We start from the raw sequence: 26,483 nt of genomic DNA, 5'->3' as shown, positions 1-26,483 counted from the left end.
ACGCTGGGCAAGTCCATGTCCTCCTCTGCAACCCGGAGCTGGGACTGGTCCTGAAGTAATAGCTGAGACAGGGACTAAATGGGACAGGGTACATCAAGGTTTTTGTGCAGTGCCTGGCCCATGGTCAGCAATCAGACACACACCATTAGTTTACGTATTCCCCTTCTTATTACTGATGACTCTCCAGGACTCACTCTGCTTTCTCCTCAGTATTTTTTTGCTGGAGGAAACCAGCCCCTGCTGATATAATAAACACTAGCTCACACTTCGGGAGAAAATGATGATTGATGCGAGAGGCCCATGATTGAAATTCTGCAAAGATGACAGCTCCCAGCAGGGGCTGATGAGAGCCTCAGAAGCAGCCCACAGAAGGGCCACCCAGCGTGCTCTTTTAGTATTTTTATTTTGTAATTAAGTTTTTTTGGAAGCCCTTGTAGATTTCAGAAAGGTTGCAGACATAGCTCCCGCACACCCTCCATGCAGCTTTCCCTGCTGGTACCCCTCACTCGGCCACTGTGAGTTTGTCGAAACGGAGGAAAGAACACTGGTACCATGCTGTTGACTAAACCCCAGACTTCATTCAGACTTCACCAGTTTTTTCCAGCAGCGCTGTTGCCGGACACTATCCAGCCTACTAGATTGTGTTCGGTCTTTCCATATTTTCCCAAAACACTTTGTGTATTAATTATATCCTACTTTTTCTGAACACACAAATAACAAATGTTCCTTTGGAAAGCATTTCAACACAAGAGAAAGTTACCCAGTGGGAAAGTGAGTGCCAGCCTCAAAGATGACTCTGTTAACAGTTTGTGGACATTCAGTCTTACTTCCCCTGCATGGCACACATGCACACACATCTCATTTTATCACAAAGACCGTTCTTAATGACGCCTACCTCTCCCCAGTTACCTTTCGACTTCACAATATGACGTGGACAGCTTTCCATCTGAGTGCAGGGGCATTTAGCTTTTAAAAAGTCTCTTTCTTTCCTGACTAAGGAAGCAATACATTGTTGAAGAGAGTTGAAATCTCACAGGAGCTCTCCCTTCCTCTCTCCAAAGACAACAAAAATGAAACCGTAAGGTGAAGTTTGGTATACATTCCAGGCATCAGCACATACATACATCCATATGCATACACGTACACGTAGGCGTGTACATTTCTGAGAAGAGAGTCCTACCATACAGGCTGCACAGATTGCCTCATTTTTAAAAATTAATTAACAATATGTTGGGTACATCTTCCTATATCTGCACATTCCTTTTAACAGGCAGGTCATATTTCATAATGTGCATATATACATGTGTACATATGATGATGAGACATATAATAATTTATTTAACCAACCCCTGTTGACAGACATTCGGGGTTTTCCTGTTTTCCCTTTTATAAACAATGTTGCCGTGGACTTTGGAAGCAAGACATCTCTTCGCATTTGCGGGAATGTTTCTTTAGGATGACATTTCTAGAAGTAGCGTGTGATGCCTTTACTAAGCTTGGCTATAGATGGCCCCTCCCGACCCCCTCACATGAAGATAGCTGGGGGATGCCCTCATTCCTTCCTCTGCTCTCCCTCTCTCCTTTCCAGATACTTTCATGGTGGAGGATGCGGTGGAAGCCATTGGGTTTGGAAAATTTCAATGGAAGCTGTCTGTTCTCACCGGCTTAGCTTGGGCAAGTATTCCCAGGAACGGTGACCTCATATTCGGTCCCCGGGAAACCTCGTGCTGCTTGACTAGCTTCTGGGGGCCACAAGGAAGGACATAGTTCCCTCCACATGGAGCCTTTGCTTGAATCAACAAAAGTTTATGTTGAATGATCCTTGGCGACAATGAAGATTTGCCCTTGGTGGGAGTTTGTGGGTAATTGGCGATTGCCCTCAAGGTGGATTTGAAGCTTCTGGCTTAATTAAGGGGTTCTCAACCATTTGGGACTCAGGGCTGCCATAGGATGATGATGTCGTCTTTGGAGCTCCCCCTCAATAAACATGCGCCAATAAAAATGTGTCTCCTGCTTCAAGAGGTTCATGATGTCTTGTTAAAAATCCCCTAATCTACCTCTAGCAAGGAACACAGCTAGACCTTTAATACAACTGAAACTGACTTTTATGAAAGCTGCAAGACAGTGACCAGATGACCCACTTTTTTTCAAGTGGATCTCCAGTTTCCCCACGTCATTGAGCACCCCCCAAATTTAAAAAGCCACCAGCATTATCCATCACATTCCCACAGCCATGCGGGTCTGCTTCTGGTCTCTCATTTCTGTCTCGTCTCATAAAGATACCATGATGTGTAATTACTGGGACTTCCTGGCATGTGTTAATATAGTAAAAGGTTGTACTTATTAAATACACTGACAGTTCTGCCTGAGGTTTATAAACCAAAAATAAACCTGTCTTCCATTGAGTTAAAGAGAAAAGACCATTTTCTCTCTACCTCTACAAAAAGTTTTTCTCAGATTTTAGAAATAGAATGTCTCCTCCACTTCATTTGGGGAATGCTCCTATTGCTTTATTTTTTTTAAGTTTATTTATTTTATTTATTTATTTGAGAGAGAGAGAGAGAGAGAGAGTGTGTGTGTGTGTGTGTGTGATCATGAACCGGGAGGAAGACTCCTTGCTGAGCAAGGAGCCCAACTCAGGGCTCCATCCCAGGACCCTTGGGATCATGACCTGAGCTGAAGGCAGATGCTTAACTCACTGAGCCACCCAGGCGTCCCTGCCCCTATGGTTTGAAACGCAGAGACACACACAGAATATTAATTGCCTATTTGTCTGTTCCCGCGTGGTACTCATACTGTTTGAACTTTTCAGTGTTTTGATGTGCAGCAGGGCGCTCAGCAGCCAGTAGAAGAGGAGGGTTCTGTTTGCCCTCTCAGGGGTTATGGACTTGGTCGCAGCCTGCCCCAGCCCTGGGCAGATCCTGGCCTTACGACGTTTGCTTCCTCCCTGCAGATGGCCGACGCCATGGAAATGATGATCCTCAGCATCCTTGCCCCACAGCTGCACTGCGAATGGAGACTCCCCAGTTGGCAGGTGGCGTTGCTGACCTCGGTAGGCAGCCCTGCAGCTCTCTCCTGGTGTGCGTGCACACAGTCAGGCCCTCCCCCGGGGTGTTCTGTGGGGGTGTCTCCCTCTCTTTCTGCTGCCAAGGGCTCAGCGGGAAAGAATGAAGCCCTGGTTGGAAATCATGCACCCCCCCACCCCGTGGGGCCCCACAACCTTCCCAGCAGTTGCTGGGAAGTTGGAATCCACCTGCTCATAAATCTCATAACCTCACTTGACGGCAAAATGGAGACGCCAGCACCAGCGTGATCTGAGGATTGAAACCACTCCATTCCTGACCCATAGTAGATGTTTAATAAATGGTGGGGAGCGCTTCTCCCTGAATGAAGACTCGATGGAGAGTGACGAAGAACCCTCAATATTTGTTAGGGAAGTCCAGCGGCAACCCTCTAAAAGGGAGAGGAATGGCCAGGCTGGAGAAGAGGGTAATAATAATGGTACAAAAGCTAATATTTCTTGAGCTCTTTCTGTGCAAAGGGCTTTACATATATTGCATGCAATCTATGTATAATATATCTTGTGCTCTTTAATCCTTACAACCCTAGGAGGTAGGTACTATTATTAAATGAGGAAAATGAGGCACAGAGAGGTTAAGTCACTCACGAAGGTCATACAGCCTAGCTACTGGCACAGTACAGTAATTGCTAGCCAGGAGCTCCTCCCAGAATGCTGTAACTGTTCTGGAATGGCCTTCAGCAACCAGGCCTGGTATTAGCAGTAAAGCTGTGCAGCCCCATGGGAGGAGTTTCACAAACATATAGTCCTGCCTTTTGTGGTTTAGTCACCTGGATGTGTGTGTGACCTTGAGCAAGGTGACTTACGGCTCTATTTCATCCCCTGCAAAATGGGTGTGATGACACCTGTTTCTCCGCAAATGAGCAATGAAAATATACAGTGCCTAGCATGTGGTAGGGTTGTGTGCTTGATACTTCTCTCTGTGTTCCTGATTCTCACTGATACCCCCGAAGCATACCCACAGGGCTATGTTTTTGCAATGTGGAACCTTTCTTGGCTCTGACAACCATTTTGTTTGTAACAAACAAACCATTTACTGAGCACTTACTATGTTCCAGACTCTGTGCTAAGGGTTTGGCATACATATCTTTTTAGCCTTCTCAACCCTGTGAAGGAGGTGCTCTTATCACTCCCATTTTCAGAGAGGTGTGATGACTTGCCCAAGCTCACACAGCCCATAAGAGGCAGAGGCAGAATTGAAATCCAGGTCTGTAAGACTCAGAGTCCCCATTCCCAGCCACTGCCCTGGACTACTTCCTTATGGCATAAAATTTGGACTCATGGGCTGGGTAAAGTTATGAAGTTTCATGGCCAAGCTTCTATGGAAAAGTTAGAGCATGGCAGGAGTTGCTTTACCTGTATAAGGTACATAAAGAGGATAAGAGAGACCAACACTATTGTCATAGGAAATACGGTGCACGATTACCGTAATGACTGTGGTATAAACTAGTGTTCTGCTGTGCCTAGATCTCTCCCTCCAGGGAGGGAAAATGGGACTGCGTGCTTACAGGGAATGCTTAATTCTTCCAGGGTGCAGGGATATCCCTTACTACATGATTAAGACAAAACTGCACCCAAAGACACCAGCCTTCAAACATTTTTGTTCTAAGTTATCTAGAAAAGAATTTTATGAAAACTATGCAGGTGCCAGGACTCTCATAGAATTCAAAATTGACATTAAATGTCTTTATTTTATTTTTATAACTTTTTTGACATTACTTTTTCTTATTATTTTATTTTTTAAAGTTTTATTTATTTAAGTCATCTCAACACTCAAAGTGGGACTCAAACTCACAATACCGAGATCAAGAGTCACACACTCCTCTGACTGAGCCAGCTGGGTGCCCTAATGTTAAATGTTTTTAAATTGTATGTTGCAGATTCAAAGATTTCTGGCATATTGACATATTTTAAAAATTGAGTAAAATTTCATGTCACTTTTTAAAATGTACCAAATGGAATTGAAATATTTATCTGATACCCACTGTCTCATTTTAAAATAACATGAATAAGGTCTTCAGAAGTATTTGGAAATTTTGCCTTGTCTTGTTTTCTTCTTGGACTGGCATTTCCATTCCATATCTCTACGTTTCATCATAGCAATGTTTTACTCTACTCGAAAGCACGCCATTTATCACCTGTCAGAATTTTCCGGGACAGAATACATAAATTTTAAATTATTGCTTTTAATTTTCTGAGCTCATAAGGCTCTCCAGTGTTGACATTTTTCTTTTGCACTGAGTTTTCATGATAGTTTTTAGTAATATGCAATAGATCAAAACGAGAAAGAATTACTTTTGATAGATAATGGTTAAACACAAGTGAATTTTTATCAGGAATCTACCTTGTAATGAGTGGCGTGCAGCATCTCCCAATTACATCCCATATTCTTGGATGAGGACTTTCTATTAAAGTGAGATAAAGCTTAGCAGCAATTCCTTCCTATTTTTCATTTTTACTTCGTTTCATGTAAAAAATGAGGGGGAACTGAAGGAGTTTTGTAATAACTCAAAAAACTAGTGCCACTTATAATTTTTTTTCACCAACTTCCAAGTTATATGCTGAAGAGCACACAGCAACTGCTTATGAAAGATTATTTTTAGGGATCTAATTTGCTGACAGCTTGATTAGGCTCTCTTTCAATTCAGTTAAAAATACTAAAAAGGAATTGGAAGCATGATGACTCGCACAATGATTTGTAACTTGTCATTGGTGTCCCTTTGGAGGTGTCCTAGAAGGTTTAACCTCGAAGCATTGCCCTGGGAGGTGGAGGCACTGAGAAGCAGGAGGGGATGATTGAGAAAGGAAGAGGGCAGAAAATAGGCAAGACCTCTAGCTTGTTCTCAGGAAAGAGTTTATATGGAAGTTGAGGACTTGGAAATTAATTCCTTTGAAATTAGCCATGTCTGGTTGGAGCACCTGCCTCTGTGTCACCCCCATTTGCAGCCAGCTGCCCCACGACGTACCTGTGGTTTTGGGGGGTCAGACAGCACCAGGCAGTGCCTTCACCTCTTTGGGCCTCAGTTGCCTTATCTGCAAAATGGGGATGATAATGGCACTTACCTCATAGGGCCACCGTGAACATTAGGTAAGATATGAGTACAAATCATTTAGCGCACTGTCCTGTTCTTGGAGAGGACAAGAAGAGGACACAGGGATGAAAGCTCCATCCAGCCTTCCTGGGTTTCAGACCTGGCTCTTCCCCACCCCCCTGGGGTACTGAGCAGATTTCTTAACCCTCTGAGCCTCAGGCTCCCCATCTATAAAATGGGTATGATAGTTCAAACTTCATCGACTCTGTTTAATAATTAAGAAGCTGACAGTGAATTGCGGGGCATACCGTATTTCCTCTTAGAAATAACTTACGGTTCTCATCCCAACCTTTCTGTCTTCTGTTTCTCGCACCCTCCAAACTCTACCTTTGATCTTGTCTTAGCAACAGGGCAAGACCTTTCTTCGGTATGACGAGAAATTGGTAAGAGTCTAGTTCTATGGTTATCCTGCCCGAATCCAGCCCAGGTTGTACCGTTTACACCTGCGTGACCCTGGCCAAGGGACGTCCCCTCTGTGAGTCTCCATTTCCTTGTCTGTCCCCTGAGCATAATGATATCACCCACCCCTACAGGATCATCGTGAGGCTTACCCAATAGCATGAAGCACACAGAACAGCATTTGCGCCTTCACGGGATCCCAGCCAGTGTCAGCTCTGAGGTGTTCCTGGGCTGTGATAGCACAGTTTCACGTCATTGTTCCTTTTTTCTGCGATGCTCCGTGTCACTGTCTAACACACCCTGTCTTTCCATCCACAGGTAGTCTTTGTCGGCATGATGTCCAGCTCCACACTCTGGGGAAACATCTCAGACCAGTACGGCAGGAAAACGGTAAGGCGATCTCACCTAAGTGCATGTCCTCTGGGTTCTCTTCATGCAGCAAAATGGTGCTGCTTAGCATTTGGGAGCCCCAATTAGCTCTGTCGAAATGCAATGAGAAGACATTGCTCTGAGGCTGTGGACTCTTGAAATCACACGTGCCTAGTGGGGCCCAAGCATGTATGTTTCAGAATGCAGAAGATTCTATCGGCCCTTCCTAGTCCCCTTGGCACTCAACATTCCCTTACACGAGACTGGGGGCAGTCAGGAGCTGGTAGGTAAAGATGTCAACTTTCTTGCCCTAAATGAATCATTTCTCAATCCCAGCAGCATTGAGCTTCAGGGCCCACTGTGGGAACCTGTCTGCCTTCCCCACCCCTCCTGGGATCACCACCTAAATAAACTGTTTGTACTAGAATTCTTGTGTCAGGGTCTGCTTTGTGGGAAGCCCAGCCTCAGAGACAACACGAAATGGATTCGTAAAGAAGGAAGAAGGAGGGAAACTTTCAGGTCTGGCATCGCATTGAGCTCTTACTGTTTTCTTTGTCACTTTGTGGTCCCCTTTGTATTTTACGCTGCTCTTGCTTTGCTAGGCTGTCCCTGGGTTCTTTGAATGCTTCAGCTGGTGAAGCTACACTCCTCCAAACTATAAACTTGGGCCTTATGGGAGAAAAGATCTCTGGAGATCTAGGCAAGCTCTACTTGGTTAAGTACCCTGCTCAAAACTAATTGTGCAATTCTGAGTGATCACATGCCCTGACTGCTTTATCATTCTCTTTTCTGGACTCCCCTCCTCTGTCTGTAGTTTCTCTGAGCAGGATGGTGTAGCTGTTTACATGCTGGGGCTCTGGAATCAGGTGGGTCTGGGTACAGTTGCAACCCTGCCACCTCTGGCTGTGTGACCTCGGGCAAGTGAATTGACCTCTCTGAGCATCAGTTTCCTCTTCTGTATAAAGAAAAAAATAAGAGAGTCTACAGTGGAGGGTTCGTTGAGAGCCTAGGTGTGAACGGCTTTGCACAATGCCAGGCACAGCGTAGACACAGGACACATGTGAGCTGGCATTGCAATGATAGCATTTCTGACAAGTTCCCAGGGAATGCTGATGCTGTTGGTCTGGGGCCATACTTTGAGAACTGACTTAGTCTAGTGTAGAGATCTAAAGAAACTTAGAATTTTGTTAGGAAGGAAGAAAGAAGGTATGGATGCTGAGGCGGTAACAGGTGGGGCCCACTGTAACCAGCATGCCATGGACTGATAATAACACAGTGCCTTGTATGGCAGGCCCTGTACCAAGCATGATACATGCATTAGCTCACCCAAACCCTGGTACTGTTGTCAATCTAGTTCTGCAGAAGGGGAAACTGAGGCACAGGGTGTGGGCACCTTGCCCAAGCCACACGTTTTTATGTCACAGAGCCAGGTCTCACTCCTTCTAAGTCTAAACTCTTGCCTTAACCATGATGCTACTGGCTTGAATCCATAGATGCTCAACCAATGTATGTTGGTTCAATGTATGGATGGATGGATGGATGGATGGACAGTGCAGTCCTGCTGCAGCCCCTCCCACTGTGGCTGGACAGGAAACACATGGGCCAGCAGGCACCTGGGAGACATTATCTTATAAAACCACCAAGAAGTGGCTGGGGCAAGGATCAGAGGTGACCAGGCTGGAAAACCAGCTACAACCATTGTAGCACAGGGGCTCTCGGTTGGTTTTAGAGGCTGGGGAGGTCAGTTGGGAAGACCTCTCCAGGCCTCCCAAGGAGACTAGAACCTGGATGACTCTGGTTTTCAGGCCGTAGCTCTCTAAACTCTGCCCATACAACTCCTCCCACCCACTTCCTTTTTCTGGAGGGTGTAAGTCATTGCTTCAGCCATTTTCTGGCTGGAAGATAGAGCAGAGCCAAGGCTGGAGGGAGGGAGGAAGGGAGGGAAGGATATAGGGAGGGAGGATAGAAGGAAAGGAAGAAGACAGAAAGGAAGGAAAGAAGGAAAGATGGGAGGGAGGAAGGAAGGGAGGGAGGGATAGAAGAAAGGATGGATAGAAGGGAGGGAGGATAGAAGGAAAGGAAGGAAAGAAAGAAAGATGGGAGGGAGGGAGTGAGGAAAGGAGGGAGGGATGAAGGAAGGGAGGGAGGGATAGAAGAAAGGATGGATAGAAGGGAGGGAGGATAGAAGGAAAGGAAGGAAAGAAAGAAAGATGGGAGGGAGGGAGTGAGGAAAGGAGGGAGGGAGGGAAGAAAGAAGGAAAGAAGGGAGAGAGGGAGAGAGGGGAAACCCCTCTTAAAATGAAGCAGAGCGATTCTTGGGTGACTTGAGCATTGAAAACTGTAAATATGTGGCTGAGGCTGGAACTAACATTAGCCTTCACAGTTTTAAAATAATCGAAAGAGAAAACTCTTCTGAAGTCTTCACGTGGTCTCTTCCTGTTCAGACTGGGCACGGGGTGGACGACTTGTCCCTCAGTCTCTGGCTAAAAACAATTTTTATTTACTTGTTCTTGAGGCAAACATCCATCTGCACACACAAAATATGCAGGAGCCTGTAACAAGGAACTTTACTGTGCCCCAAATCCTCTTACCCCATTGCCGAATCACGAAGCCATGAGGAATACAGGGGGGATTCAGTGAAAACACCTGCATTTGGAGCCTGGGTCTGCCACTGGGTGAGTAAAGCAAGTTACTCTCCCCTCTTGGGGCCTCAGTTATGTCGGGGGAGATTGGATTAGTAATAGCTGATAGTAACAGCTACAGTTCCTGAAACTAAAGGGCAAATGGGTTTGTCGTCCGTTGTGTCTGTTCTAATCATTCCATAGGGGATGCCAGACACATGGATTGGAGGAGTGGGAAGGCTCAGTGGGATGGTGCCATGATCGATCAGTGATGTCTGCCAGGGGCAGGAGGGCGGCCAGGTGAGTGCCGTAAACCCCATAGGGAAGGTGGCTGTGCCTGTTTTGCTCCCTGAGATGGCCCTGGGCTCCTGGCAGAGGACCTACCTTATAGCAGACACTCTATAAATACCTCTCGAGTGGCTGAGCTCAATAGATGAAAATCAGACCTCCTTGTTGCCGCTTTCTGCTGCTCTCTCATCCTCTCCAGACCAGCAAGGGACTTTACTGCTGAGTGTTTTCTGTTTGCCGAGAAGCCCCAAAGGTCGCTAGCTTATGATTCTGACATCCCTCAGAAGAGTGTGCTCATTCTGCCACTAAGGTCAGTCATGCCTACCCTGTTCCCAGGGAGCCCTATAGAATGTAGATGTCTTCGTTTTATGATGAGGAGGAGAAAACTATAGCTCAGATTTTTAAAAGATTCGTAGACGGGTTTTCAGTAATGCCATTTACTGAATCTTGTGAGTTCTGAACACATTTTGGCAACTTCTAGAACAGTAGTTCTCACCGGAGGAGGGAGTGGGCAGATTTTTGTCTCCCCATTCCTCCAAGGGGACACTCAGCAATGTCTGGAGATGGTTTTTTTGGTTGTCACAATGGAGGGGAGGTGTGCTCCTGGCATCTAGTGAGTCAGCTTCTGCTCAATTTCCAAAAAGTCCACAGGACTGTCCAAACTGTGAAGGGCACCAGGGTTGAGAAACCAGGCTGCAGAGTGAAGGCACAGGTGATGCCAATTTGCACTAGAGTGGAGAGTTCGTTCTGTAGCATCTGATTGTGTCACCTGGGACCACTCCACCCTGATTCCCTATTTACGTCTGGTGCTCATCTGGACAAATACTAACATGGCATCCCTGTGAAAGCATGAGCTCTGGGGTCAGACTGCTGAGGTTCCTCCGCAGACAGGCTGCATGACCCTGAACAAGTTGCTCGACCTCCCTGTCCCTCAGTTCCCTCATCTGTCAGTAGGATAATAATATTCTCCCTTCCACAGGGGTGTTCTGGAGTCAATGGGCCTTTGCACAGAAAGCTCTTGGCCCAGAGGAAGCGATTCATAAATGCTCATTATTGTTTCTATCACTTGCCAAGCTCATGACAATAATTGGAAATGCCAGTGTTGAAATGCAGGTGTGTCTGGCTGCCGAGTCTGCTCCCGTGGCTGTTGAGAGACGTAACTGAATTGTCCCCCAGAACTCAGCTGAGCAGTTCGACATTCATCCATTCCCAACAGAGGAAGCCTGAGAGGATGCCTCTAGAGTGATCCTCTAGCTCTCCCGACGGGAGAGAGGAGAAAGCGCCCCCAGACTGCAGGGCCCCCTCCTCCCTGCACGGAATTCTGGCCCAACTGCAGGGAGGATGGATCAGGTTCTAATTATATGGCTTCTGTAGAACTCCTCCAGAAACAGAGGGTGAGCCGGGCAGCTGGCGAGCTTTACCAAGTGCCAAGAATCTCCTCCTAGCTCCTTGATCTGCCTCCACCCAGCTGGGAGGCTTCTGGGAGGGCGTCCGCTGCATGACTTTGCAAGGGACTCACCTAAGAGGTTAGAACGCTGTGGGTCACTTTGATTCCTACAGAAGTTTCTGCACCCTGAAGGCTTATGGCAACCTCACAAAGGAAGGGCAACTGTGGGTGTGTGGCCTTGCTGGGATGAAAATTCTCCATCCCCTATGTCGAGCGAGGGAAACTTAAGCAAGTTGTTTCACTGCTCTGAGCCTCAGTTTCTCCATCTGTAAAATTGGGTTGACAAGAGCAATAATAGTTCAGAGGGTTGCAGGGAGGGTTATATGAGAAATGGAGGTAATGTGCTTAGAGCAGTATTTACTGATGCATGGTTAGCCCGTGATCAATGGTAACTATTATTGGCTGCGACTCAAAGAAGAAACATTTCAGAATATGATCAGGTCACTAGCTAGTCCAAAGGCTATAGGTCCCTGTTATCTTTTGTGAGGGAAAAGGGGGTGGCTGGCAGTCAACAGGGCTTTCCTCTCAATATTTTGAAGATCCCGAGACCTCCTTGTCCCATGACTGTTTTTCTTGTCCTGGGCATGCCTGGAGGACACCAGGCATGAGTCTTCAGCCTTCCAGAACTGAGCGATGCTTATGATGATGACATCATCAGCTCCTTTTGGAGGCTGCAGACCTGGTGCCCAAGTGGTGGCAAGACCCTCAGCTTCTTGGAGCAGAAGCTTGAAGGCTTTCCAGGCTACAGGTTGTGAACCAGTGAGCCATGAACTGAACATGGTCTACAGATGTGTTTTATTTAACCCATGCTATGTTGTACAGGATTTTGAATCAGTTGCCTCTGCTTCAGAAATGTATTTTGCATAAAAATAAACATTTGTGGCTTTTTTTTTTTTTTTAAATTCGGCTACCTGGCAACCCGGGGTCCACATTCTGTGATGGCAACTTTTGGCTAGAGCTGAGTAGAGACTGACAAGACAGGCCGAGTTCTCTTGCAGTCACCTGTACCCACCTGTCCTTGCTGCACGACACTGTCATGTATGTTCTCTGTCAGAGGCAACTGGAGCCATCAAAGCCCCAGAAGGAGGGGAGTGCCTCATTCAGAGTACGGCATTCAGGGCTGGAAGTTCTGACTCCCGGTTTGACTCTGCTGATCCTGGACAAATCACTCAACTATTTTGACCTTCACTGTGCTGATTTGTGAAGTAGGAGTGGAAATAGAAGCTTCTTTCCACAGGAGGCTGTGACAACCCAGTATAATGATGGGGCAGTGATTTATAAAACAGGAATGAAAGGTCCCTGAAGTCAGAGACTATGGTCATCTTCCCTGCTATAGCCCAAGACAAAGTGCAGTGTTTAGCAAACTGCAGGCACTCAATGTATGCATGGCCAAGGGATGAATGAATGAATGAATAATAGCATCTTGACTGCCAGGCATGTGACAGGTGCTCAATACATGCATATTGAACAAATGATTGAATGAGTGATGCATATCATTTGTTTAAGCAGATGTCTGATACATGCATATTGAATGAATGAATAATACATAATATTATTTCCAGTGTCTGACATACAGCAGGGACTTGATATATGTTTACTATTAAATGAATAATTGAGTGAGCAATTTTTAATGAGTGCATAATGTCTAGAGCCTGGCATACAGGGAATGCTCAGTAAATGAATACGGAAGGAAGAAAAGGAGAAAGGAAGAGAAGGTAGGAGGGAGAAGGGACCAACAGTCTGAAAGGCAGGACTGATGTTAGGCAGAATGACAAGTGTGGTTAATGAAAAGCTCAAAAACCCAGGAGACATTTCTGCAGAGTCCCCAGCAGTGCTTGGATGGGGCTTGCTGTAGTACCCATGCCTTTGCAGTAGCCATGATGATACTCACCAGTGGTTGCTGAGTCCACATTTCCTGGCCAACTGGAAAGCCCCAGCATCAGCAGACAAATGCAGAGCCAGCTGCAGCCTGCAGTGACCCTACAGAACAGGTGACAAGCAGGTCTTTGCTGCCTGGCATAGGGTCATGTGAGAACCCCAATGGGATACCGCAGCTCCCAGGCAGTCCCTGGAGGGAGGCTTAGCTCTCAGGCACTGGTCTGGGGGCCGTCTTCTCTAGCCTCTCCTCTCCTGCTCTGTTTTCCCTCTCTTCGTTTTCTCTACTGCTAATGATGTCTTTTTTTTTTTTTAAAGATTGTGTTTATTTCTTTGAGAGAGAGAGTGATTGAGAGAGAGAAGGAGCAGTGGGAGGGCCAGAGGGAAAAGCAGACTCCCCACTGAGCAGAGAGCCTGACCTGGGGCTCCATACTGGGACGCCAGGATCATGACGGGAGCCAAAGGCAGATGCTTAACTGACTGAGCCCCCCAGGTGCCACCCCAATGATATCCTATTTCTGATTCAAGGCTCCTTCCAAGGAAGCAAACCCCTCTAAGTTAGCTTAAGCCAAAAGAAGAGAAGTAAGTATATGTGTGGCAAGTTACTAATTTCATAGTTATGTGTTTTAGGGTTGCAGAAATGTTGCTTTATTATTGTTGCAATAGATCCAGAGCTCCCTAGCCTTTAATAATTCCTATCCTACCTGTTTTGTTATGTACTTAATATCTATCTTTATCCCCATTTCATTAAAAAAAAAAAAAAAACAAAAAACACAGAGCACCTTGGGGGCTCAGTTGGTTGAGTGGCCAAATCTTGATTTCAGCTCAGGTCATGATCTCAGAGTCCTGAGATCAAGCCCCATGACTGACAAGTGGAGTCTGCTTGAGATCCTCTCTCTTCCTCTCCCTCTGCCCCTTCCCCCACTCCCCCAAGCCCTCTCTCTGAAATAAATAAATAGAATCTTTAAAAAAGAAAAAGAGAGAGAGACCTCAAATGCCTGTTTTTGAAAAAGGAAACTTTATAGAGCTTTAAATAGGAAATCAGTAGCAATTGCCCTAATTAGAAAATATCTGCAAAAATAAATACAATGAAAATAAAACAATGTTACTAATTCTAGTTGGTCACGGTTGCTCCCCTGACCTGTTTGTTAAAAAAAAAGATCAGTGGGTGTTTAAAAAGGTGTTAAAGACAGACTAGCTCCACATGGATACTTTCTTGGAGATAATTAGAATAATGATTGAAATAAAAAAGAAATCACTTTCTTGCAAGCTAATGGAAGTTATTTAAAATATTCCCTCTCCCACTTAAAAAACATTTTCCAGAAGACTGGGGACCTCCATATTTCCTCTCTAGTCCCTTTTAATTCATTTTAATTTTTTTTAAAGCTTTCTTAAGTAATCTCTACACCCAGCATGGGGCTTGAACTCATAACCCTGAGATGAAGAGTTGCATGCTCTTCCAACTGAGCCAGCCAGGTGCCCCAGTTCATTTTAATTTTAAAGCTAAAATCAGGGTGCTTCACACTTTCCTTCTGAATTGTCCCAGGGGGACAGGAGAGTGAACTCAAGGTTGGATCTGGGAGAATTACTTCAGAAAGAGATGTGCCCAGACACCATGTTGCTGGTCTAAAATCCATGAATGTTTGTGTTCTACTCCATAATATGTTTGGTGTTGGTTTTGATACAAAAATTACATTTTAAATTGTATTCACCCTTAATTTTTTCTCAGTCTCTAATGAACAGTGCAGGAATATGTGTGTTTTGTCTTACAGCATTGTGTCCCTGGTGGTTCTCAACCCATCAAATGCAAAGTTCCTTTTACTTAGAAATTGTAATGAAAACTCTTAATAATGTCCCTTAATTATCCAGGAGTAATTTCAAAACTTAACTGAAGTAGCCACTCACAAAATCTCCAAAGGAATCCAGGTATAAAAAAAAATTATAAAATAAATCAGGTAGAATGCCCCAAGTATGATATGATGGAAGATTTTTTTAAAGGAGGCAATTAATTAAATAAGGGTTATTTTCAATATGCAAATGTTAATGCACAATTGCCTAGATAATCAAAGGAAGTGGTTAATGTTTGTCCCTGATTATAAATAAGCTTGTATTTAACTGAATTTTATTGATTTTTTTTCTTTATATTTGACATTTTGAAATAGGATTAGTTCAGTCAGTTCATACATAACACATGGAAACCCAGTGACTGTAAACAGATACTCTGTGACTCAAATACCACATGTAGTGTTGAATTTCATAGTATGGATTTCTGGAATAATGAACAATTTTGTGAAGTTCCAGATAAAACCACAATGGACTTCCTTTGATTTACCTACAAGTTGCACCCCTGCAAAATTAAGTGCATATTCAAACTATGTCCCTCCTCCAAATCTTATTTCTGTATAAAACAGAGTGAAGGTCAAGGTGCAGATAATCCTGGTTTTCACCTGCATGACAGTCAAGTAGAATGTTCCATTTGAGATGGTACAGGATGCAAGACAAGTCTTTGTTGAGTCTCGTGCCCTGTTGGGCAACTAACATCTCAGGGCCCTAGGTACTAAATGCTGGTCATTGGGGACAACCAAGAATGTCCCATAATTCTCCCACACCACCAGCCCCAGGGGTTGGTACCATCACATAGAGAATCCCTGGTATTCCCTTGGCTGTGTGGACCGCTATTGAGCATGACCCCATTGATGGTTTTCAACAGGTTCAGGGCCATGTGGTCTGGAGGTGCTGAGAAGCCCTGTGACTCGGTGTCTTCCTCCTCTGCAGGGGCTGAAGATCAGCGTGCTCTGGACTCTGTACTACGGCATCCTCAGTGCTTTCGCGCCTGTGTACAGCTGGATCCTGGTGCTCCGAGGCCTGGTGGGCTTCGGGATCGGCGGGGTTCCCCAGTCGTAAGTAAACGCCCAGCTCTGGCCATCCAGCAAGACAGCCAGTCAGCTATGTTCATGACCTTGGACCAGATGCGGAGATGGTGCACTAGGGCTTCTGGGGTCAAGGAGGTAGCCAGAGAGGAGTACCATTATCAATATTGTAATGATTGACGATGCAAAAGCCACACAGTAGGGGCATGTGGCTGGCTCAGTCAGTGGAGCGTGGGACTCTCCATCTCGGGGTTGTAAGTTTGAGCCCCATGTTGGGTGTAGAGATTACTTAAACATAAAATCCTAAGAGGGACCTGGGTGGCTCAGTCTGTTAGGCATCTGACTCTTGGTTTTGGCTAGGGTTGTGATCTCAGGGGCCTGGAATCGAGCCCCGTATTGGGCTCCACATTCGGTATAGATTCTGCTTGGGATTCTTTCTCATTCTGTTCCTCCTGCTCATGCTCTCTCTCTCCATCCCCCCTCAAATATACACATAAATCTTTAAAAAAAAAAAAATCTTAAAAAAATGCAGAGTAATAGCTGGAAGGTCATAAATGTAAAAATGATAGATTTAGCATTGACTAGGCATTTCTCTGGGATACATCGCAGCAGCTCTGGGAGGTACATGTTTATCAGGTGATCGCAATCTCCATTTTATAGTTGAAATCAAAACGTAGTGGGGTGCGTAATGGAACTAAGAACCCGAGTCTGTCTGCCTATAGCATCCACGCTCTTAACCATCATGAGGGGCACAAGGCGCCTTCCCCCCCTTTAACCCAAGCTCAAGGTGGGGAGGGCCTAACCATATGCAAACTGAGTGTTAGTTTGTTGGTGCTGTTCTTAAGGTACTGAGAGAAGTCACTGTTGCAGGAAGAAGTTACCCTGTCCTGGGAGATTGGCAGACAATGTCATGTGGGCTGTATCCAACCTGCTGAGTCATTTTATAAAGTTTTATTGGTACATAGCCACATCCTTCATTATCATGTGAACTATGCTCATTATCATGTACAGCAACAGAGTTGAATAGTCTCAACAGAGACAATATTTACTATCCAGCCCCTTGTAGAAAAGGTGCATTGACCCCAACCTAGAGAATGATGATGGCCAATATTTAGTGTTTACTAAGAAGCAGGTACTTTTCTAAACAGTTTACCAGACTATTTCCTTTAATCCCCCCAAAATTTCCCAGGTAAATTCTATTGTTCATCCCATTTCACAGATACAGAAACTGAAGCACAGAAAGGTAAAGTGACTTGGCCCAGGTGACACTGCCAGGAAGAGGCAGAGTCAGAATCTGAACTCAGACCCTCTAACTCCAGAGCCTAGGCTCTAACCATTGCAATGTACTGCCTTTCTATTAAGGATTGGGAAAGAGTCAAAGGCCGATTGGGAATGATGTAGGATATTTCATAGGAAGAGATCTGAATGAAAAGAGGGATCTATAGCTGAGTCCAAGGAAGGCTAAGTGTCCATTCTGGTTAGTTTGTTGGGGTGAGATATGTGAGAACTGAAAGCTGAGGTTGGACAGGTAGACCAGGGCAAGCTTCCTAGAAGTCTTGAATGCCAGGCCAAAGGGATTGTCCACAGGCACTGGGGAGCCACTGAGAGTTCTTGAGCAAGGGAAGTACTTTAGAAGTAGTCATCCGGCAATGGTGGGTAGGATGGGTTGAAGATAAGGAATAATAATTCCTCTTGCAATAATTTAGGGAAATTTCCCATAGGGACTAGTTTATTCATTTATTCAGCCAATATTTCTTGAGTGCCTACTATGGCACTGGCCTAGTACTAGATGCTGGGGATATAACAAGCAGTGAGCAAGACAGACATGGTCCCGGTTATAGATGGGGACCTCGCAAAACAGAATGTGAGTTGGAGATGAGTGTGCAAGTGGTTATTGAGATCAGCACTGGCAAGGGAGTGAGTAAAGCTGGAATGGGCAGAGGGAGGTGTTGAGCACAGCCGACTCTGTAGGAGTTCCAGAGCTAGGATGGCTTTTTAGAGTTGTTCCAAAATGAGCCATGGGGGCTGGACTTTTGTACCTTCACATCAACCCCATTAGACATGGGCTGCCCTTTAAGAGCGAGCATGACCTTGAGCAAGGCAGCTGCTTTTGGTCAAAGCCAGGAACCCAATTCTGAGTTTTTAGCAGGTAACATTCCTGGTCATTCCAGAGGGACTGTGTGCTTCAGTCCTGAAGGGTGAGTCCAGGTGGTATATCAAAGGACCCTTCACAGTCTACCCTCTGCACATCTTGGATCCCCTTTCTTCATATAATAAACCCATCCCATCTGGGAACAGTTTCTCCAGGATTCCCCTTGATCTTTTCCCTGAAAAGATTTAAAAGAGGATAGCTAGTGGAATAAACTAAAGTCCCTATTATTGCTGCTGGCCTCCAGGCTACCCCTGAGGCCCAGTATCTCCCACCCTTGCTACTCATTCTACGTTCCCATGACCTCTGGCCAGCACTTCTGCAATTGAGATGGTTTACCTGGTGGGATGATCCAGACCCCATGCCTGAGTCACTGTGTCCTTCCCAGGCTGTAGCTGCTCCTTGTCCATTTTAACACCAAAATTGGGCAGGGGGTTACTGAGAGATGTCCATTGCATCACCTGGGTGTCCCATTAGATGCAGCAGCCCCACTGCTTCCTGATGCTCAAGGTCAACTCTTCAGACAGAATGCTGACTCTCTTTCTTGAGAGGAACCCAAAGTTACTAAGTGGGAAACTTTGCCTAAAGTCTAATGGGATGCTTTTTTTTTTTTTTTTAGATTTTATTTATTTATTTGACAGACATAGATCACAAGTAGGCAGAGAGACAGGCAGAGAGAGAGGAGGAAGCAGACTCCCTGCTGAGCAGAAAGCCCGATGTGGGACTCAATCCCAGGAACCTGGGATCATGACCTGAGCTGAAGGCAGAGGCTTTAACCCACTGAGCCACCCAAGCACCCTCAGGGGAAGGGCAAGCATCCCCTGAGGGAAGCATGCCCTCTCTGGGAACTGGGACCTCTAAGCCCACAGGTGGTAGAAGTACAAATTCCTCCTTCAACCCTTTGACTTCTGAACGATGTATTCGTTCTACATTGCACAATACGATAGGCATTGATTTAAGGGTGTGTTATGTCCTGGAAGACAGTATCTCATCCTCACAGAGCATCATCTCCAAGCTGATGCCTCCGTGCCACCTCCAAGAGTCTGTTCCATTCCCCTGTCCAGCCAGCAGCTGCAAGGTACCATAAGATATGATAGGACCAGTGGATTCCATGGTCCTATACCCACTGCTGCATCTCCTTTGTTATGTATCAGCTCCCTTGGTCCCAAGCACTGAAATGTGGGATTCTGTGTCAGTGAGTCAAACACCAAAAAGCCCTCAGATAGTGGTGCTGGGTGGGACCCCTAGGGGCAGGAAAGGCAAACTGATACCCAGGATATGTGCCAGTTCCTTCAAGATGAATCACTATTCCTTCCACAATGGAAAGATGTTCGGTATAAATGATTCGCCACCACGTGACATGGGATGGCTCCATCCTGGGGGGTCTGCGTTGGCCTCTGTCAGTGGAAGATGGGCTTTGGTGCATGAAGATCTGGCCCAATTGCCTCTCGAGGGTTAACAGTTCACTGGCTGGCTTCTTGAGCCTGTTGAGTGTCACGGGTGGGGAAGACCAGGAAAGGGCATCTAGAAGGGTAAGGCTAACACTTAAATAATGTGACTTGGTCATGACTACCAGATTCAAATCCTGACTCTGTCACATAACAGCTGTATGCCCTTAGGCGAGTCCCTAAACCTTTCTGTGCCTCAGTTTCTTCATCTCTAAAATGGGGATAATAGCATACCTATGTCATGGGGTCACTTAGGATATTACATGACAACACATGTGAAGTGCCCGCGACAGTGCCCGGCAGAGTGCTCAGGGAATGTTAGCACGTGTCGGGTCTGCCAAAGGCCGTGAAACTCAGGTGTCAGTGTGATGGATGTTGGACTCCGTGGGTAATTATGGAAAGAGTAAATGGGAACGGGAGATGTAACCACATGGAGTGAACACAGGAACAAATCCCCAGACTCTTTCTGCCACTTAGAGGCTGGAAGGGCACTGAGTGGCTCTCAGTCTCCCCAGTCCTTCCTTTCCTATTCATTATTGATCCCTCCAGGGCTCTGTGGAGTAGACATCTGACATACACTCCTGGACCTAGGATGGGCTTAAAAACCACTGGAGCTTGAGGCAGAAGCCATTAAGCGAAGCCCATAAATCTGGGCTGGCAGGAGCTCGGGGCCAATGGCCTCCACGTCTGGACCAACTCCAGGAATTCCTGCGGACACAGCCACTGTCCCATTCATGGGCCACTCATTGACTAGAGAACAGTTTTCCTCTAGGGGCTGGAAGGAAGGCATTCACAGAAGTACCCATTAAATTCCTTTCCCAGGGAAATGACAGCAGAACCAGCCTCCAAAGAGCTACCTGGATTTTCCTCCCACAAGAGGGAAGGGAAAGGAACTACATATCCAGAATGTCCAGCGATTCTTGTCTGAAATGGGGGGAATGAGAAGAGCTGCTTTCTATTTCTTCTTCTCCACAGTGTCTGAAAATGTCATCAAAGGTCTAAGAAATAGAATATATCTATGACAGTGCTGGGAAACAAGAAAACGGCGCCATCAGCCAACCAGAAATTTTGAGTAGCCTCTGGAAGATTGTAGGCAGATGGGATTCCAAAGGCAGAGTAACCGGAAGAGAGAACACCCACCCCCTAAACCTGCAAAAGGGAGAGATCATTGGGGAGAGAGGACAGGACACCAGGGGAATAAAATTAAGAACACAGAGCAGCTGGGAGGGTCTTTGCCCCTTACTCATCTGTCATGAGGGTCCTCAGCTTGCCTGCCTGCTCCCTACCCCCACCTCCCAAACACCATGCCTCCCCACTTAGCTGTTCCTTTACTTAACCCTAACCCAGCCCTTCTGCTTGTTTATGGAGCTATTGTCCACATGACCATTTTAAAACTCTCCAAACCTCAAGACACAGGTATTATCACTGCCATTTTACAGATAAGAAAACTGGGGTTTTGAAGATTATGTAACATGCCCAAGTCCGCACAGCTAACAAAGGGCAGAGCTAAGTTTCAAACATCACTTGATCCTACAAACATTTTCTCTTGAATACTCCACTCTATAGCTCTTTTGTCCATGAAGAGAGCAAGTAAAAACAAACAAAATTACAGAAGAGATATTCAGCCACCCAAGAGAGCCATTGGCTTCCCAGAACTTCCACTCCAGCCATTTATGTAAAAATAATCGTGGTTTAATTATGCAATGTTCTTAACTAGTTATAAAAATGGCTCCCTTAAGTTCATTATTTGGAAACATTGAGTTGAAGATTTTTTTTTTTAGTTGAAGATATTTTTATGTAATTAAATGTAACCAAGAGTTTCCATTCATTTAGGCTTTGCACCACCTCATAAAACCAAATGAGTGAGACTTTGCTGTGTAATTTTTAAAAGTGAAACAAGCAAGAAGTTCTTATAATGAGTTTTTAGTATAAATACAAATTATATTACTTAAAATTGAAAATTGTTAAAATTAAATTAAAAACTGTTTATATTTTAGTTTTATCCATGTGTAACTGACATCCAGAACTCAAGGTATAGAGCATAATGACTTGACTTACCTATCCTGCAAAATGATCAGCTCAATAAGTTTAGTTAATGCACATCATCTTGTCTATAAACTATATTATTAATAAAGAGCCCATCCATCAGCCCTGATCTGTGCTTTTCTATGTGCTTCCTTCTATCTCTCTTTTTGTAATTTTTAAGAAGATTTTCCTGTAAGTCATCTCTACACCCAATATGGGGCTTGAACTCACAACTCCGAGATCAAGAATCGTGTACTCTACTGACTGAGCCAGATGCCCCATTCCTCTTTTTCTTCTTTGGGGAAAGAGTCATTATTTCTTCCCCTGAAGTGGGTGTTTATATTGGTCCTTGGTGATAACGACTGTAACATTAATAGTGATAATAATCATGTCCATGGAGTGCTTACCAAGTGGCAGGCACTATGCTAAGTGCTCTCTTCCCACTACCTCATCTTGTTCACTGACAACCCTATCATCCCCAGTTTACAGAAGAGAAAAGTGAAGCTCAACGATTGTTAAATGGCTTGCTTAAGGCCAGATGGTTATAAAATGGAGCATGATATTACCTCTTGCTTTGTAACAAACCATCCCGACATTTATGGCTTAACAACAATTTATTGAACTCCTGATTCTGCAGTTGGGCAGTTTTGTTGTTCTGGGCTCAGCAGGGCTTGCTTGTGTGTCTCCAGTCAACTGGCGAATTGGATGGGGGCTGGCTGGGCTAGCATGGCCACAGCTGACTCATCTATGCTCCATAAGCCTTTCAAACTCCAGCTGGCTAGCCTGGTCACCTGGGCAGAGGGTCCAAGTGAGCAAGCAAAAGCCAAGAACATCTTGAGACCCAAGCTTGGAATGGGCACGATATCATGTCTGCAACATTCTGTTGAACAAGGGCAAGTCGCAAGGCCCAGATTCAAGGGATACGTTCGTAGACTTTGCCTGGAGTGACCTGCAGGGAAGCAAGACACAGGGAGGGAAAATAGTGGGGCACTTAGTGCAAACCACCTACCACGTGGAGAAACCAGATTCAAATCCACACCCATCTAATGCCAAAGCTCTTACATTTGAACAGATGTCATGAAAAGATTCTGAGCTTATGTAGTCAGAAAGTCCTGGTAAATCGGTAATGTCCACTGGGTCCCTGGTACTGATTGGAAGATGACTCTGGAGATGTAGAACTGGAGGTTCTGAGTGGTTTCTATTCCCTTTAATTAAGATAGGAAAGAGAAGCACGTTTATTTAGGATGCCAAGTAATTACTTTTTCTGTCTATGAAAGAGCGTCAAGAGGGAAGAGACTTTAACTCAAGCAAAAAAAATTGGAAGTAATTTAATTTTTATCATTATAAGTAATACATTTTTGTTTTAGAAAATGTAGAGGGGTGCCTGGGTGGCTCAATGGGTGAAGTCTCTGCCTTCGGCTCAGGTCATGATCTCAGGGTCCTGGGATCGAGCCCCACATAGGGCTCTCTGCTCAGTGGGAAGCCTGCTTCCCCCTCTCTGCCTGTTTACCTCTCTGACTACTTGTGATCTCTGTCTGTCAAATAAATAAATCAAATATTTTAAAAAAAAAGAAATGTTTGAGTGAGATTATCCATGTAAAACATCTCAAAGAATGTTTGGCACATAGTAGGTCCTCAATAAAAAGTATCTATTATTAAGAAAAGTATGGTTCATTCATAGGATAGAATTTATGTGTGGGGAAAAAAAGAATATATGTGTGTAAGAGGATTTTAAATGGCATGGAAATGCTATTTATAAATCAAAAAGTAGGGTTCAAAATTCTTAAGTATGAGCTCAGCTACAGAGAGAGATTGAGAAAGAGAATGGGGGAGAGATAAAGACAAAAGATCAAGACAGGAAGAGAGAATATATTAAAATACTTATCCCATTAATTAAACTAGGTGATATCGACTTTCTGTTCATGTTTTTCTCTAAATAGAATATATCTAAACTACTAAAGTCCTGGCCTTTTCACTGAGGCTCCTAAGAAGTCTTCCTTCTTTGGACAGAGATATCTTTTATCATAACCCTAAGAAGGACTTCTACTGGAGATAGAACGCTTCCTAAATCTCAGTGGTATTACTAAGACCAACTTTTCAAATGTTAGATGTTATGCAGGGAAAGACATCTTTCTGGTGAGGCAGCTCCAATTGTTCAAAAGCAATGCTAGGAGAAGGTTGTGGGTATGAGCCATTAGTAGCAGCAGCTGGAAATCAGGCAAACTGAACTAGTAAAATGATCCCAGGAGATCTTGATAGGTCATCAGCAACATCTGCCTCAAAATGGTCAATGGAAATGAACCTCTCTCTACCCCGTCTCCCTTATGAGGAGCCAGGAGAGTAACATGAAGCCATCTAGTTGCTCAGATGCTTGACTTAGGTGGGAGATGTGAGAAAAAAGAAGCCCTCTTCCTAGCAAAATGGGAAGCAGCATGGAGAAGAAGTTTAGAGGTTTCCTTCACTTTCTGGCATGGCCAGTGGCTGACGAAGTGAAAGATAGGGGAGGGGGGGCATGAATGTAGAGGCAGCCAGTATAGTTAGGTAGTCAGAGCATTGGTTACATTCAGCAAGCTAATAAATGGATTAGGCAAATAGGAAATATACAGAGAATAATGAGGCCTGGGTGTCTCAATGTTGGAGAAGGGAATTACAATCATGGAAACTGGGGCAGGCTAGAATGAACCCTAAACTTGGAGTGCCTGGCTGGCTCGGTCAGTGGAGCATGCAACTCTTGATCTCAGGGTTGTGTGTTTAAGCCCACATTGAGTATAGAGATTACTTAGAGAGAAAGAAAGGGCCCTAACATTCTGGTTGTACTAGAATTGAAAGTATCAGTGTGAACTCAATGTTTTTTTAAATACATATACGCAGATAGATATAGAAACAGACATAAATGTATGGTGTGCATGTGGAGAGAAAGAAAGAAAGGGACAGACCAAGATAGATAGATAGCTAGATCTCTTAGCTGTGTCCCCTGAGAAGGCCTAGAAGCAATGGCAGACCAGTAGTAATGAGCACACTGAGTGCTCAGATCTTGGTTTCTAAGTACCAAGTACCACAAGGAACCAGGACCTCTTAGACAAATGCCTGACTTCATTGTTGGGGCCAGAAAAGTACACCATGTGCCTGGACATATTGGTGTGCCAGAATGTAAAGAACGATGGAGGCATATAAAAAAGACACAGGGACTAGATTGAAAGATCTTCCAATGGCCAGACTGGGACAGTCTGAGCATTGAAAGAATAATGGTAGTAGTGGCTTACAACCCACTGAATGAAATAGGAATTCACAGGTCCATAATGATTAAATGAATGAATAGGTAGATAGATAGATTGAAAGACAGACAGAGGTCTGGGATAGGGTCTGAGGATCTAAGCACTCAGCCATTGTCCCAAGAAATTCTGAAGTTAAGTGTTCCACAGACCATCCTCAGAAGAATGTTGACCTAGAAATTCAGAAAGTGGGGTGCCTGGGTGTCTCAGTTGGTTAAGCATTAGACTCTTGATTTCAGCTCCAGTCGTGATCTCAAAGTTGTAAGATTGAGCCCCATGTCCAGGCTTCATGCTCAGTGTGGAGTCTGCTTGTCTCTCGCCCCCTACGCACTCACATGTTCTCACTCTTTCTCAAATAAATAAATAAATGAAATCTTTAAAAAAAAGAAAAAGAAAAGGAAGTCAGAAAGCTGTGGCAATCTTCTCAGTCCTGACCTTAACTCCTTTCCTATCTCTCTGCTTTCCCAGGGTGACACTGTACGCTGAGTTCCTTCCCATGAAGGCCAGAGCTAAGTGCATTTTGCTGATTGAGGTAAGGAAGGTGGTCTGGGTTCCCCCAAGAGAGCTCAGTCTCTGAGCAAGAGATCCTCAGGCATCCTGAACCTCAGGATAAGGAAATGGGATTTTGTCGGGTTTGTTAATTTGAACTTTGTTGTTGTTGTTTTGGGTTTGGGGGTTTTATTTGCTATATGGATAAATTCTTCAACTGACCAAAAAAATCCAGTCTCTTAAACTGGTGGCAGGCAGGTGGTATGTCATTCTTGGACTGGACATGGCTTTTATCTGAGAGTTGCAGCCAAACAACAGAGACTAGGGGACCAAAACTCCTGCTTCTTGTCCATAGCATCCCCCTCCACCCCTATGTGTATCTGGACTCACCTGTGTCTTGTGTGAGTGGTCACCTCTGTAGCTGCCTTAAAAGACCCTTGATCCACCTAGCCCCTCTCAAGCCCTCTTTCTGCCAGTGTCTTATGACCCATTTTCCAATCATGATCTTGGAATCTCACGGGGCAAGTATGTAACTGCCCCCATGACACCATGCAGTAGCAGTAGTGTTTATTTGTCCTTTCCGGACACCAGTGTCCACAGTGATGACTATGATGCCACTCTCTAGTCACCATGACCACACTGACAATATTCATTACATTAACCCCACAGCCCAATTTACCACCCTGATTGTATCTCCCTTGACCAGTAAGGATGGTAGTCAGCTGGTCCACACTGGCATGGATGAACCAACTGTTTAAATATTGAGATTGTATCTGTGCCAGCAGAGCCTGGTCGCTGATTACCCCTCATCACCTGACACACCCTGTCCTCTCAGAGGACCCGGTAGAACTTCCCATGATCTAGCAACTAAAGAGTTAACTCCTGGCACAGTCATGGAGTGTGTGTGTGTGTGTGTGTGTGTGTTGGGAGCAGGGTGTGTATGACCAGTGTCTGGTATCCATTCTGGTTGGTCTGTACTGTATCAGTTTGTTAGACATCTTAGCCATCATCACTGGTTATAAGCAACAGAAATAGACTGTGGTTAATTTAAGCAAAAGGG

The 26,483-nt window shown here is 45.0% G+C and overlaps 1 protein-coding gene across 1 annotated transcript in view; it reads left to right on the top strand.

Annotated features, from left to right (window-relative positions):
- The window catches only part of LOC111156520 (SV2 related protein), a 70,994-nt gene that overhangs the window by 24,401 nt on the left and 20,110 nt on the right, over positions 1-26,483 (top strand). The window contains exons 3-7 of the mRNA XM_022517466.1: positions 1,589-1,674; positions 2,954-3,052; positions 6,889-6,960; positions 15,946-16,070; positions 25,403-25,466. Of these exons, the coding sequence (XP_022373174.1) occupies positions 1,589-1,674; positions 2,954-3,052; positions 6,889-6,960; positions 15,946-16,070; positions 25,403-25,466 (446 nt within the window). The remainder of the gene's footprint in view (positions 1-1,588; positions 1,675-2,953; positions 3,053-6,888; positions 6,961-15,945; positions 16,071-25,402; positions 25,467-26,483) is intronic.

Source organism: Enhydra lutris, unplaced genomic scaffold (genome assembly GCF_002288905.1).
Source record: "Enhydra lutris kenyoni isolate GAN:26980312 unplaced genomic scaffold, ASM228890v2 scaffoldscaffold46, whole genome shotgun sequence".
NCBI lineage: Eukaryota > Metazoa > Chordata > Mammalia > Carnivora > Mustelidae > Enhydra > Enhydra lutris.
This window is presented reverse-complemented; position numbering and strand designations above follow the sequence as displayed.